Source organism: Dromiciops gliroides, chromosome 2, assembly GCF_019393635.1.
Source record: "Dromiciops gliroides isolate mDroGli1 chromosome 2, mDroGli1.pri, whole genome shotgun sequence".
NCBI classification, from domain to species: Eukaryota; Metazoa; Chordata; class Mammalia; order Microbiotheria; family Microbiotheriidae; genus Dromiciops; species Dromiciops gliroides.
In genome coordinates, this window is record NC_057862.1 from 388,993,868 (window position 1) to 389,009,905 (window position 16,038).

General features: G+C 41.2%; 1 protein-coding gene across 2 annotated transcripts in view; it reads right to left on the minus strand.

The window, feature by feature from the left end:
* ABL1 (ABL proto-oncogene 1, non-receptor tyrosine kinase) overlaps positions 1-16,038 on the minus strand; it is a 208,311-nt gene continuing 192,273 nt past the window's right edge. For both annotated transcript variants that reach the window (XM_043989353.1, XM_043989354.1), the window contains exons 5-11: positions 14,260-14,344; positions 13,432-13,609; positions 11,627-11,811; positions 10,479-10,631; positions 9,497-9,586; positions 9,027-9,191; positions 1-3,991 (exon numbers count right to left, since the gene is read on the minus strand). In XM_043989353.1, coding sequence (XP_043845288.1) covers positions 2,283-3,991; positions 9,027-9,191; positions 9,497-9,586; positions 10,479-10,631; positions 11,627-11,811; positions 13,432-13,609; positions 14,260-14,344 — 2,565 coding nt within the window. In that variant the 3' untranslated portion in view covers positions 1-2,282. The remainder of the gene's footprint in view (positions 3,992-9,026; positions 9,192-9,496; positions 9,587-10,478; positions 10,632-11,626; positions 11,812-13,431; positions 13,610-14,259; positions 14,345-16,038) is intronic.

A 16,038-nucleotide genomic window follows, 5' to 3' on the forward strand; every position in this document is an offset into this window, starting at 1 on the left:
ATTTGGACTCAAAAAAACATTAAGAGAGTCACATATTGAACAAAATGTATTGGACCAAAAAAGAAAGAAAGAAAGAAAGGAAGAAAGAAAGAAAGAAAGAAAGAAAGAAAGAAAGAAAGAAAGAAAGAAAGAAAGAAAAAAAAAGAAAATGGCACCATAGGTATTACAGAAAGGACAGTTGAAAAACTATTTACACATTTATAAAAGAGTAAGTCTATAAAAGAGTGTAATAGCAAGATACAAATGCATAATATAGTGGCACATTATGTTAACAAAACAAAAACAGTACCTCATAAAACAGTCCAAAGGGGTGTGTGTGTGTGTGTGTATGTGTGTGTGTGGTTTGTTTTGTTTTGTCTGTTTAAAAGGCAGCTGGTGGTGTTTTAACATCTCTTTCTGTTTTTAAATCACAGCAGTCTGTGAGGGCAAAGAGGTGACATGAGAATATAAAAAGGGTACTGGAAGGAAACCATTTAAAAAACCATTTCTAGCAGAAAAATAAAATACAAGTTAAGGTGATTAGCGTAAAAATAGTGTAATGCAATAGGGTCATAGGAGTTAGAGGGAAGGGGGAAGGAATGTGATTTTTCTCCCAGTTTCTATAACTATCAAGGGGTTAAATTGCACCATTAATAGGCATAACCCTTGTTTCTTGGGTAATGTTGTGAGTTGCTTTTTAGTTCCTTGCCTATTGCTTTCTGCCCCTCAACTAGCCTGGATACTGGCACACAGAGGTCAAGGAAAACTACGAGTGGCTGCCCCGTGAGTCATGGTCCCGTACCTTCAGCACTCCTGGGGAGTCCCTGGGGAAGAATGAGCAAGACAAAATATGGCTGCCTGCCTCATTTGAAATACTTTCTGTGGCCTTTCCCTCCCCCCTTAACAGTCCCTGATAGAACCCCCAGAGAAACATTAGATTGATAAGTGTTGTTCATGGTAATTAAAGAAAAGGCATTTTCCAAACTCCACGCATGTGGCCAAATGTGGCCAGGGCTTTTGCATGTCAACACTTTTCCCTTTCTCTTTGGTGCAATGAACTCTGTGCTCACCGGCAGCTAGATTCTGACTAAGACCCAGCTGTCGGCTGTGATGAAGCTCATAGGTTTGCAGAGAATGGAGCTTGTTCGGGGAGCCTTCAAGAATGCCAGGAAACTAAATAGTCTCTTGTCTCAGAAAAGGGTTTCGAGAATGTGCTTCGCTTAGAGGAGTGCATGAGGAAGAAATAAATGAGTACACTGACTGGATGTAGACTTTTGTTCTCAGTATGGCATCCTGTCACTAGAACTGTACGCAAAAGGGCAGCACCAGATCTGCTGAGTGTACAGACTCTGCTTGCTGTGGGTGACTGAACAACTTATGCAATAGTCCCCCGGCTTCCTTTCCTGTTCCTTCTCTATATTACAGTGGCGGCGGCAGCAGTGGTAGCAGCAGCAGCCCCATTTTCTTTAGGAACCAAAGCCTGCTGGCCTCAGTTTGGCAGTACATGTCACAAAAAGGAGGCAATTTATTCTCTAGGATAAAGGAAAGGCTGGATGACCACACTGCACCTCCTCCTTGGCTTTCCCTGCTCACTACAGGAGCCACTCAGTTGCTGCCCCTATTACTAACCCAATAAACATCAGCTCTCCTTCACGTAAGAAAACAAGGGGAAAAACTCAGCCCTTGTCCAACAGGTGAATCAGAGGGGTCAACCTTTCAGTGAATGCTCTGAGCATCTTTCTGAGTGTTTGATTTCCTCAAGCATGCTTTTTAGCTGAGGAGACTTAAGAAAACCCAACAGGACTATTCCCTTCATGGGACAAGGAGAGGTGAGTGTTAGCAATACTTTACTGGAGAGGCTCAAATGTGTTAGTGTTCAGGAGATTCATCCTTTGGGAAAATGGCCAGAGGACGCAGGAACGCTTCTGGAAGGGAAGAAAACAAAATCCCATGTCTTCCATCCCCACTTCCAACTTAAAGCTCATTCAAAAGCAACGTTAATAAACAGGGATAGTGGGGCTTAGCATTTGGGCTTTAGTTCACAGAGATGGAACTCCACAGATGAGTTTCAGAACAGCAAAGACTCAGGGAACCTGGACCGAGAGGGAGAAAAACATATCCCGATTGACATCCCGTGGCCTAGGTGGTCAGGCTGCGTGTGCTCTACAACAGCACACAGTCTGTACCTCGTATGCCTTTTCCTGTCCTGGAGACACTGGTTCACTGGTCTTTTGTCAGTCTACCATAGCTCTTAGGCTACACCTATCAGCAGTCAGCTCTGGCCAGCTGAGCCCCGGCTGCTGCTACCTCTGAACAATATCGCTGATTTCCTTCACTGAGCTGAGAAGTTTGCTAAAGTCCTGGGTGGCAGCAGGGCCACTGCCCGCTGTCGCGGGACAGATCTGGAGCTCACGAAGATTGTTTTCCAACTTGTTGATGGCCTCCCTGAAAGCAAACTTGTTCCGCATCTGCTGGATGGAGTCCACGTAGCTCACACAGAAAGTATAAAGGTTTTTTCCTGCTTCCAGCACAGCACTATGGCTGGCCATCTGCTCTGAGTTTTTGGAGATAGCCAGGCACAAGGCCTCAGTGCTGTCCAGGACCACACCTTTAGTGATAGCACCACTAGCAAGCCTCTCTGGGGGCTGGCGGGTTTTCCGAAGGGACACTCGGGTAGATATGAGAGGGATGAAAGCAGTGGAAGATTGCTGCTCCCCTCCCAGGGCCGATGGAGCAGACGGCAAAATAGGAGGAGAGGTGGTTGGAGTGGTTGTTGGGGCCATCGACAGTTTGTTGGATGACTGTGGCTTTGGTACAGAGGAGAGCGCAGGCTTTTTGACACTCTCTCCTAACTGGTTCTGTTTGGCAGCATCACTATTCACAGCATCTGCTACCATAGTCAACTGCTTTGCTTTAATACTAGGTCCCACATCCCCCAAGGCTTCATGGCCAGGGCTATGAGAAGACTTTGAGGACTTCCCAGCAGATGATGATGGTGGGGGAGGCGGGGCAGGTTTAAGTCTGGAGAGCTTCCCCTTGTCCTTCCCTAATGATTCAGAAGGATGTTTGTGCCTCCTCACTCTGGGCTCCTCACTGGAGACCTTATTGGGCCCCATAAATGCACTGGAGGCACCTTTGCTAACAGGGACTTGTTCAAGTACAGCAGACGCTCCTGAGGCACTAGGCTTCCCGGCTTCATCCTTGTGGGATAGGCCAGAGGAAGCTGTTGCTGTGACTTGCCTACGGACAAGTTTTGGTGTCAGACTTGGGGGGCTGGAACCGGGGCTGGACTCTGTATCTTTGAAGACGTCGTCAGCAGCCTCCTCGCTCTGTTTCAGTAGCCTGGGAGGCGGGGTCGCCGTGCCCCTGGAAGTCACTTCAGATTTATTCTCACTCGCCCGTTTCCGAGGCAAGGCTGGCTTCTCACTCTTGTGCCCACCAAATGTAGAAGAATCAAACTGCCTCCCAGTGGACTGCAGGTCCCGAGGTAGCGTTACTGACCTCCACTCTGTGTCCTTGGCCCCATGGGGTACGCAAGAGGCAGAACATGACCTCAGGAAGCGCTTGCTGGAGCTGCTGTTACTTTCTTCTTCATTGGCTGCCGATCGGCTACTTGTTGATGCGATGGATTTTTTCCACAAGTGGGGAGACCGGAAGCCTGAGCTCCCTGATACAGCTCCATTGCTAACACTCACCCCGTTGCTTGGGCTTGGGAACTTGGAGGGCTCAGCTGCATCTAAGGGAGCTGTAATCAAAGTGCCATTGAGGATATCTCGGGTCTCGTCCTCTCCACCTCCCCTGCGGTCTGAATGGCCATCCATCTCCCGAAAAGAACTGCTGCGCTTGGGCGGGGTTGGAGCGGTTTTCTTCTTCTTCTTGATGAGAGCACTAAAGAGGTTGGTTTTCTTATCTTTGGGGAGAAGGCGTTCATCTTCATTCACGCTACCGTCTTGGGGAGCTCTTTCTTTCCTTGGAAGCAGTGGAGAAACAGCAGGCTCATGATCCAAAGGATCTGAAACAAAATTAGGAATGTTTTAATTAATCAAGAGAAAGCATTTCCATGCCCCTTTTTGTGACCATGTCATTAAGACCTCCTTCCTATAAGACCAGATTGGCACACAGATTCTGCAGCATGGGAGCCATGTCAGGCCACGGACTCACTGCTGACAAACTAACACACTATTTCCTAAAATGATTATCAATAAATTTTTTTCAGAGTAGAGATTTCTACCTAATTTTCACAAATTAGTTCTTTTGTATTCAGAGCTCTGCATTTTAATGTTGTAATTATTAACTATTTATCAAGTATGTAACTGCTTTCTCCTCAAAGTAAGCCTCTCATTCATTGAGGAATTAAAGATATAAGAATAAAAAGTAGGGGTGACACTTGTCTCCTTTACTCCCTCATTTGTTTAGATTAAAGCACAAGAGTTCCATTCTGACATCATTATCTGGTCAAGTGAAAACAATGACAGAGTCAAACAGAAACTCAGAACCTATTACCCTCAGATCACTCAACCATCTGAATGTTCTAAGTGGCCTACTTTGGAAGGGAAGGTGCTTCATGCCATAGAAACATAGTGGCAATGAGCTATTAGCCTCTGAAGACAGAGGGGATGACCTTTTAAAATTTTCAAATTGGCATCCTTTAAATATGAATAATGGTTTACAATAAATATATTTGGAATCTTCAATGTCCTCATTTTTTGAATGACAGGTATTTTCACCAACAGGTCAACTATTGGAATAGGGTTTCTCTGCTAGCACTCTCTAATTCTAAATAGAGTTGATTATAGGACAATATATTCATTTGCCCTAAGTCAGAGATAAGAATTAAGGGAATCTGAATGATTGTTAGTCACTCAGATTTTAGTCTGGGGTAGAGTCAGTGAAGAAGGGAGAAATTCTAGTAAAAGATTTTCAATGATGATACTTGATGCTCTTGGCTTCACACTATATTTTCCATTGACATATAGCTTTAAGTTGCCAAAAATGAGACACATTTCTTATTAAGGTGTTTTTTATCCTGCACTGAAGTCCTAATACAATGCCTCATCATGGCATGGAAGAAGCCCAACTGATGCCAGTGGAACACGAGTTCAGTGTTAAGTTGAGAAGGCTTTAGTATGGGTTTCTTTTTTATATTTTTAAATTATGTAAAGCATTTCCATATTAATCATTTTGTATATGAAGACTCAAATAAAGGAAGAAAACGAAAGAAAGTGAAAAATAGCATTCTTTGGGCTGTGTTCACTATCAGTTCCTTCCCTGGAGGTGGATAGTATGCTTCATCATTATTCCTTTGGGATTGTCTTGGATCACTATATTGCTGAGAATAGCTAAGTCACTAACAGTTCTTCATCAAACAATATTTTGGTTACTGGTTCTATTCTTCAGTTCATCTAAGTCTTTCCAGGCCTTTCTGAAATCATTCCGCTTGTCATTTCTTATAACACAATAATATTCTATCACAATCGTATACCACAGCTTGTTTAGCCATTCCCTAATTGATGGGTATGCCTTTGATGTCCAATTCTTAGCCACCACAAAAATAGCTCCTATAAATCTTTTTGTACAAATAGATCCTTTTGGACCACATGTACAAAAATATTTATAGCAGCTCTCTTTGTGGTGCCAAAGAATTAGAAACTGAGGGAATGCCCATCAACTGGGGAATGGCTAAACAAGTTGTGGTATATGAATGTAATGGAACACTACTGTGCTAAAAGAAATGATGAGCAGGCAGATTTCAGAAAAACCTGGAAAGACTTAAGTGCACTGATGCTGAGTGAAGTGAGCAGAACCAGGAGAACATTGTACACACTAAGAGTAACATTGTGCGACAATGAACTGTGACAGACTTATGTATTCTCAGCAATACAATGATCCAAGACAAATCCAAAGGACTCATGATGGAAAATGTTTTCTACATCCAGAAAAAAGAACTGTGGAATCTGAATGCAGATTGAACCATACTATTTCCACTTTTTTTTGTTTCTTTTTTGAGGTTTTTCCTTTTTGTTCTGATTCTTCTTTCACAACATGACCAATGTGGAAATATATTTAATGTGATTGTACATATATATAAAACCTCTATCAGATTGCTTTCTGTTTTGGGGAGGGGGGAGGGAAGGGAAGGAGGGAGAAAAATTTGGAACTCAAAATCTTATAAAAACAAATGTTGAGGGCAGCTAGATGGCGTAGTGGATAAAGCACTGGCCTTGGATTCAGGAGTGCCTGAGTTCAAATCCAGCCTCAGACACTTGACACTAGCTGTGTGACCCTGGGCAAGTCACTTAACCCTCATTGCCCTGTTTAAAATAATTAATTAATTAATTTTTTAAAAAACCAAATGTTGCAAACTAAAAAAAAAAAGTAAATAGATCCTTTTCTCTTTTTTTTTTTTGGATGTCTCTGGGATACAGACCTAGCAGTGGTATTCCTTGATCAAAGAGTATACACAGTTTTATAGTTGCCCTCCATAATGGTTGGATCAGTTCACAATTCCAGCAACAGTGAATTACCATCCGTTTTCCCACATCCCCTCCAACATCCAACATTTTCTGTTTTCATCATATTAGCCACTCTGATAGGTGTGAGGTGGCACCTCAGAGTTCTTTTAATTTGTATTCCTCTGATTAATAGTGACTTAGAGCATTTTTTCATATGACTAAAGATAGCTTTGTTTTTTTTTGTCTGAAAACTGCCTGTTCATATCCTTTGACCATTTATCAATTGGGAAATGACTTGTATTTTTATAAATTTGACTCAGTTCTCTCTATATTTGAAAAATGAGGCCTTTATCAGAGATACATATTACAAAAATTCTTTCCCAGTTTTTTGCTTTCCTTATTTTGGTTGCATTGGTTTTGTTTGTGTAAAAGCTTTTTTATTTTATATAATCAAAATGATCTAATTTACACTTTGTAATGCTCTCTTTATCTTCTTTGGTTCTAAATTCTTCCCCTGTACATAAATCTGACAGATAAACTATTCCATGTTCTCTTAATTTGCTTATGGTATCACCCTTTATGTGTAAATCATGCACCCATTTTGATCTTATTTTGGTATGAGATGTGAGATGTTGTTCTATACCTAGTTTCTGCCATACTGTTTTTCAGTTTTCCCAAGTGTCTGTCAAATAATGAGTTTTTGTTTCAAAAGTTTGGATCTTTGGGTTTGTTATATACTAAACTATCATATACTAGATTTATCATATACTCTATTATTATAGTAATTTACTATAGTGAGTATGGGTTTCTTGATGGCCTGCTGATACGTTAATGAGAGGATCAACTTAACTAAGTTCACAGAGGCTCCTGATCAGAGGGTTGGTCACTAGGTGATGATTAATTTTTGGTTACACTAATTCATTAAATGATCTACTATGGGTTGGATGTGATGTTCATCCATAAATATTCACATCAATAAAATCAGAGATCGGGGACAGCTAGGTGGCGCAGTGGATAGAGCACTGGCCCTGGAGTCAGGAGTACCTGAGTTCAAATCTGGCCTCAGACACCTGACATTTACTAGCTGTGTGACCCTGGGCAAGTCACTTAACCCCAAATGCCTCACTTAAAAAAAAACAAATAAAAAATAAAAAAAATAAAAAAATAAAATCAGAGATCCTTTATGTAGTGATTGGTTAAGAATTTTCATTAGAATCTTTTTCTTAAAGGCTTTCTCAATCAAATTCAAAATTTAAAAGTCAACAAATATTCATTAGGTTCCTACTATAGGTATGTATCATGCTTAATGCCTCATGTCATGGCCCTAGAAGGATGAAAAGCAGATAGTAGTGAGGGGTTTGAGTTCCACTGCTGAGAATGTCCACTCAAGACCTGCTTTGCTTATTAGTTATTCAGACAGAAAATTCCAACTCCGCTATAATGGTTTAAATCATAGCTACACTCAAAATCATGAGACCCTCTAACATACCAATCCAACCTTCTTTATTCCCCTAGGGAACAACATTGGAAAGGTTCTTTTTTCTACACAGTATTTCACCAAATGCTATGTTTGTTTATTCATTTATTTATTTAATATTATTATTATTATTATTGTTATTTTGTTACCAAATACTATGAATGGAAGAATGGTACAGTAGTAAGAGCACTGATGTAGTGGAGAGGACAATGATTTTGGAGAACCAAGCTCAAATCCCAGCTCTGACAGTTACTAACTTTGTAACCCTGGGGAAAAAATTATTTTTTGTTTTGTTTTGGTTTTTTGAGGCAATCAGGGTTAAGTGACTTGCCCAGGGTCACACAGCTTGTAAATGTCAAGTGTCTGAGGCCAGATTTGAACTCCGGTCCTCCTGACTCCAGGGCCGGTGCTATTCACTGTGCCACTTAGCTGCCCCAGGAAAATTATTTAACTCCCTCCCACCCCCAATTTATTTCCTCATCTATAAAATGGGGACCACTACTACTTGCACTACCTATTTCAAAAGACTGTCATGGGAAAAGCATTCCATAACCATAAAACACTATACAAATATGTTTTTTCACACCACTAGTTCATTACTGGAGGCTGTGGGGTTTTTTTTTGGGGGGGGGGAAGGGAATGGGAGTGTTGATTTGGTTTTCTTTGAGTGAGCTTTTCATGTCAATGTTCCACCAACAATTCCCCTTTCATTTGGGTTCAATATTTATTATTGTTTTATCTGCCCTGGAATGGGAACCACAAACGCTTTGAATAATAGATGAAAAGGTGGATTAGTTTCTCAGTAGATTTTATAAGCATCTCTGCCTCTTTGACCGAACTAACTGCCAAAGCCAATTGCTCCTTAATGATTCCCAAAGGGAGAGAGGGGTGCTGCAGGGTGATTAGCTTTCTGTTTTCAATGGGAATCCTTCCACTTTCAAAAAGGCTAGACACTCTATTTCAGGACATGCTCCTCTATGTAGGGCCTAGTTGATACAGAAAAGACAAGAATAGGTTCTTCCTTTTACTTTCCATTCCTGTACATCTGACCTTGGATGTTTCTAGTAGCTTGGAATCTGCACGGTACAAGGGAAAGCACAAGGGCCAGCTGTACATACCGCCTTCTCCCTGACTCCTCGGATGAGGGGTGTCCAGCAGCTCACTGGCATCTTTATTTTCAGCAGTTCTCCTGGATGTTCTGGTTTTAGTTGGCAATTCTGGTGCTTGCAGCAGTGTACTGACAACACTTCGAACACCTTTCTTCCCCAACTCTTTTTCCACCTCTAAAAACACATGAAAGAACCATCAATGGCAAGAGTCTTGGTCTTGTTTTGTTTTTTAAACTAACAGTGATTACCTACAAATTATTATGGAAAAAAACCAAATGTTAAAGCAAAACTTAACATTTTCCATTGCATGTTTACAAAATAAAGTGCTTCCTATGCCTCTTTCCTTCTTGCACATACTCCCTTCCATCATGCAGGAGCACAGAGAATACTGCTGCATGTAGTCCACAGGGCATCCCCCTAGTCTACACGCTCCCATCCTAGCCTCTTATTGACCTTGGCACAGCACTACTATATGTTACCATCTGATATGCTGGACTCCTGGAACATCGTTTCAAAGGCTTGGTGGATTTCAGCAAAGGAGGGCCGGTCAGAAGGACTCCACTGCCAACCTGGACAAATAAAAACCAAGTTAAATAAACCATCAACAACTCCTTATGAAGCAAGTGTGAAATTATTGCTGAGCATTCTAAATGAAGAATGGGACTATTAAAGAAACATCCTACTCCCGTTTGCCAGTAACTAGGTGTTATGGTGCACAGAGTACTATACCTGGGGTCAGGAAGACTCATCTTCCTGAGCTCAAATCTGGTTTTAAATACTTCCTACTTGGGTGACCCTGGGGGAGTATCCTTGTTTGCCTCCTCTGTAAAATGAGCTGGAGGAGGAAATGGCAAACCACTGCCATATCTTTGCCAAGAAAACCCCAAATGTGGTCATAAAGAGTCAGACATGATTGAACAACAACAGACAGACTCTCATTTAGCACCACATAATGGACCAGGAGTCAAAAATGATGGATGCTAGTCCTAGCTCTGCCAAAAACTCATTGAGTGATCTTGGGCAAGTCATTTCCCCACTGGGGACTTCAATTTCCTCAGCTATGTAATGCAGGGACTGAACTAGATGATCTCTAGGTTTCCTTTTAGCTCTAAATGCTAAGACTATGGTCTTTTCCTTAAAAAAAAAAAAAGACTATAATCTCCTTATGTTGCTACACTAAAAATTTGAAAACTGGGTATAAACAGGTAGAAATGTATCTTTCAAATTCTCAGATAGTGCTTGAAAACTTGTGATTCACATAATATGTGTGTGTGTATATATATATATATATATTCACGCATAAAAATACAAATTTTTTATTACCAAGAACAAAATTCCTTGGAAATAACATGGCCAAAGGATTCTGCTTCTAACCTTCCACATATATCACTTTATGAAAAAATTTCAGTTTTTCAGGTCAGCTAAACAAACTCTTTCTTGCTGGGTTTGCAGAAAACTCACATGCTCTCATAAGTTCATAGACTTTTTCTGGACAGCCTTCTGGACGCTCCATGCGATAGTTTTTTTCCAACAATTCATATACTTGTGACAGATCAATTCCAGGGTAAGGGGACATACCATATGTCGCAATTTCCCAAAGCAAAACCCCAAATGCTGAAAGAAAGAGGAAGAAAAATAAGTTTAAATTATCAAGATTTATCTGTGACTGTGATCTGTGCATTAAAACCATACAGAAGAGGCAAGTACTATGCTCAAAAGCATTTCAGATGCTAACAGACTTTAGTTAACAAGCTTCTTTGTTAACCAAGACCAGTGACACAACAGAGTAAAATTAGACTACCTTTCAATTTACTCCCTCTTTCAGACTTGAATGCTCTGAAAGAATTAGGATCTTTCAAGTTCTATTAAAGGCATAATTAAGGAAAGTCACAGTGGATTAGCCATTATGTAGTCTCTAGAAATATAATCATTTTGACACTGCAGTACAGTGGATATTCACCTTCATTAGGTGCTCTACAACCAAGTCAAGGACCCCTGTGATCCCCAGCAAAGTAAGCTCTGGGCTTCAGTTGAGACCTCTAAGGTTCTACCTAGCTAAAGAGATTCTGAGATAGTGTTTTAGAATATTTAAGTTCAAGACCTAGTCAAAGAAAGTAGTGGAGATTACTCTATCCTATGGACATCCATGCCTACATAAAACAGGAAGCAGCAAGTAGGATCTCTTATTAGTGGCAACCATAGGTAAGCCAGTTAAGATTTGTCACATGACAAGCTGAAAGGTAACATCCAAGAAAATCACTGCAAGCACAGAAGCACTGATCATGAGGCCCAACGTCCTATGTGTCATTTAACACTCATGCCAAATCTAGATACCACAGTTTGAATAAAAACAAAAAGCTGGTTAAGAGAAGAGAATGCAATTTATATTCAAATTACTTTGGAAGAATAAATTCATTGGTACATCAAACAACAGGAAGAACTGCTTCTCTTTGGAAGGAAAGAGAAAAAAGAAATGAAAAATCAGGAAGAATACAAAGTATATAAGAGAAAGAAAAGAAAGGAGCTAGCAAGAAAGAGAATGCCAGCCAGAAGATAAGATGGAAGGAATGAGTGATTTTTTTTTTTAAACCAAATATACAAGTCCTTACCCCAGACATCTGACTTAATGGAAAATTTATTGTAAGCCAGGCTTTCAGGTGCTGTCCATTTGATTGGGAACTTAGCTCCAGCATGGGCTGTGTAGGTATCACCTGTCATTAACCTGCTCAAGCCAAAATCAGCCACCTTCACCAAGTGGTTTTCCCCTACAAGGCAGTTTCGGGCAGCAAGATCCCTAGGGAATACAGAAATCAATCCATCAGAGGTCCTGAACATCATTTCAGTTTTGGAGATCAATAACAGTTGAATTTAAAAAAAATAACAGCAATCAAAAGTCGTCTATTTCCTTTAAACTTAGGTTATCTCATTAACTCTGACGTCAGAAAAAACTCCTGAGACTCTCCTTGCCCCCTCCATATTTTAAGTATATTTTACTCAAACGGCATTTGTCAATTTGTCTTCTTCCGTAATGCTTGCGGAGATACATCTCAAAATCTCTCTCATTTGTAATCTGCCTCGTCTCCTGACTCACCCAGCAAAATTTCAGCCTAACATTGTGGTTCATGGACATTAGCTACAAAATCATACAGCAATCAGGATAGGGGGATGAAAAGCAGCAGCTTATGAAGATGACTGTTTAAGATAACTTGGTCATCAGCAATCATAGAGAAATTAAACGCAGAAGAGTTTAGTTTAATAGGATTTTGGTAAAGTATTTTAGGCGTGCCTGAATGCAGAGGGTACAAACTTAACAGTGCAAGGCAAATCAAAAGTCAAGAAATCTCAATTTGCAGCATCAGAGAGTTTACTTTCCTGAGTGACAGAAAGTATTTGAATCAAACTCCCATGCAGCATAGAAAATATGTCTTACAAGGAATTGCTAGCATTTCACACACGATACTCTTATTCCTCACTATGGAATCTCATGTACAGATTTCATACTTCAATTAATTGGGTAAGAACGGTCAAAATCATGGCAGGAAGAACATCTTGTATAAAACAGACCTCGCAAAGCCCATCAGGCCCCAATTCAGGCTGTGTCATTACTTTGCTAGGAAGCCATTTCCACTGGCAAAGAATGCAAAGCACTAACATAATTGCAGCACAGTCGAAGGTCAAAACACTTCAGCCTTTAAAACAGCAAAGAAGCTTAATTCAAAGATACATGCAATTCAGACCACAGCAAAACATTCCTGAACCAGATGAGAGTAAGGTGATTGGACTTTAATAATAAAGGGGAAAAAATGCAAACATTGGCCACTAACATGAGTTTGTTTAAAGGCAATGCCTACAGCTCCCAGGAAGAAGTCATTACTGATGAAAGCTGTGCAAAGGAACAGTGTGTCCTCTATCGCAAAGAGAACTATGATTATTAGGAGTCAAGCTTTTAACGAATCTTATTTAACATACCACTAAAACCAAAATAGCTCAGATCGAATTATACATGCCCCTGAGATTTTTTTTTTTAGTGAGGCAATTGGGGTCAAGTGACTTGCCCAGGGTCACACAGCTAGTAAGTGTTAAGTGTCTGAGGCGGAATTTGAACTCAGGTACTCCTGACTCCAGGGCCAGTGCTCTATCCACTGCGCCACCTAGCTGCCCCCATGCCCCTGAGATTAACCACTAGGGTGGTCCAGGGTCCTTTCCTTTTCTCTTTTAAATCCTGGTTTTGTGCCCCTAAAGATCGCAAGACGAAGAAACTTCCCTATGCTTTTATTTCAAGGCCCAATATCCTGCCAACACCAAAGTTAGAGGCTGATTCTTAATACCAAGAGAATAAGAAGCTTTGTAAAAGAAAGTTCCAGCCCTCACGCTGAGGCTTTAAGTGGCCCAGGATGCTAAGCACAGCTCCTACCTGTGGATGAAGTTTTTCTTCTCCAGGTACTCCATAGCTGATGAGATCTGAGTGGCCATGTATAGCAGCACAACTGCATTCACCTCCTGCCGATTACACTCTCGTAGATAATCTAACAGATTCCCATAGGTCATGAACTCGGTGATTATATAGAATGGGGGTTCCCGAGTACACACCCCTGTGGAGTAAGACATGAAATACTTCAAGCTACTGCTTCATCTACTACTTAGTAGACATCAGAATGACTGGCTTTAGGGAAAATGACTTCTGAGAAACATTCCAACACCATACCCACATCATAATCCTAACCTACCAATAAAAAATACAATATTTGTGGCTGTAAGTTCACCTCCAATGAGATGGGTGTTTCTAATCTCTCTCTTTCCCCTAATGGTAAAAGACCTTGGATATGAAAAGTACCACAAAGTTCAGAATGGAAGAATTAGCATAAAAAAAGGAATTACCAGTAAAACCTAACCACTCAAGCCCCCCATACAAAACGATCTAAACCATCAATTACTTTTATCAGAAGATTGCTTTGACCCTCAGAATCACTTTGTGAGAGGTGAGAGAACTGAAAATTCTAATGTTTCAGCAGTCAATTTTAGATTTGCATTCCCTGATTACTTTCAGATACTAGCGCAAGTAATAACAGATTAGCATACCAAAAAAATGCCTCTTGCTTTCAAGTGTTGAACGTTGGTAGAGAATAGCTGTCTGGATCTGAAACCTTAACAGGGTAAGCAGCTTATCTCTTCTTCTATGGCACCTATATCACCCCAGAGGGTTTAATTAAAAGTTCCTCTGCTTGGTACTTCTCTCACTTACCTAGTAATTGTACTAAGTTAGGGTGTTTGATCTCTTTCATTACTGCAGCTTCTTTCAAGAACTCTTCCACCTCCATAGTGTCTTCCTGCAGAGACAAAGAGGAAAAGTTTCAGCAAGGAAAATGTATAGGAGAGGAAAGGGGTTGGGAGGCTGAGCTAGTTTCACAGTTAGTGTAAATTGGAGCTCTGAGCTGCAGCTGTCCTGGGACTTCCACTCTTCACAACCACATTACATTGATTTGCTACTGGATGTGCACCGTGCCTGCCAATCTGTTTGACTTCCTTTCCCAGGGCTCACTCTTAGCATGAATGCTTCTATGCGGCACCTCCCCACCCGTGGCACTGAGCTTCTCTCATTCACCTACGGCAACAAATACTAGTTAGTGTCTGTGTGCTTGGTAGCTTACTTTCAATGGCAGCTGTATAGAATGTACGTTTCTACAACAACATGGTGTTTTGCTAGCATGTAAGGTGATGGTAAAAATGGAATCCGATTCAATATCAAATATAATGGACTTAAAATAAAAGATAGTTTAAAGAAGCTGACATGCAACTCACTTAAGGAAACAGAGCAGTCTACTCTCAGGGACACAAAGTAGCACTGTATATAATAAGAGGACACACACAGAACACACTAAGATGGATCATGGGATTCTTACTGAAGTAGCCACAGTTGTCTGTCACAGGATCACAGGATTGAGAATTGGAAGGAATATGAAAGATCATCTGGTCTGACCCCCTGACTTTACAGATGAGGACACAGAGTAATGAGGTGACTGACTTAAGGTTGAGTAACCGGGAAGCAGCAGATCTGGATTTAAGCCCAGGTCCTCTTCCTCATACTACATTTCCTCAAAGGAATGAGGTGAGCCCCAGAACACAGCACTCAGGGCTAGCTGGGGCTGATGCCATTGCTGGCCATGACTGAGACAGAGGAGATTTCCTAAATTGAACCAGGAGTCTAAATTATTTGAGGGGACTTTGGCATGTTACATTGAAGTCCCCAGCTGTGAGGACTGTGGGTTGAAGTGGAGAAAAAGACTGTGAACCAAGTAATGAAGTGCTTGAGAAAGGAGCGGGGAATGACCAAGAGGACAGTTCATGATAGTAACAAAGAACTCTGTCTCAGAGTTCCAGCCAAGATCCCAAGCCTCTAACAAACCAGATCCAGGCCAGAATCAGAGACTGAGCCACCAAGGAGGATGAGAAAAAGTGACAATGCCCTAACCCTCCCCAATCATCGAGGGCCCACCTCTAAACATCCAGGGCCGAGGACACTAGGCTTCTAGTCCCTCAAACTTAGTGTAGAACCAAAAATAACTATGGAGACAATGAGTAAGCCAACAATGCCACAGGCCCTCCATCACCCCAAGGCCTGCCCTGGACCAAGGAGCTAACAGTTCTTACTGACAGAATGTCAACCATCCTATGTTCATAAACTGCTTACTCCTCCTCTTAGAATGCCTGTGATTCAGAGCTGTAGACTTCTGAGGTGAAAACTAGCTTTCCATGCCTATCTTCCTCTTCTCCCAAACCTTCATCATTATTTACCTCAGCCCTTTTTCCTCCAGGCTCCCCATCCTGCTCAGCCTTTCCCTTACATCGTGCCTTTGGAATCCCTGATTCTATCGTTAACAAACTTCCCTTCATTTTAGATCCTCCTTATGTTCCTTCTGCCTTTTTGCACCATGGAGTTTTGGTTCCCTCCAGAAGACGCTACATCCCCAACTACCTTCAACAGTACTAGTACAGCTCTCGCGCTACCAACACACTGTCCAGG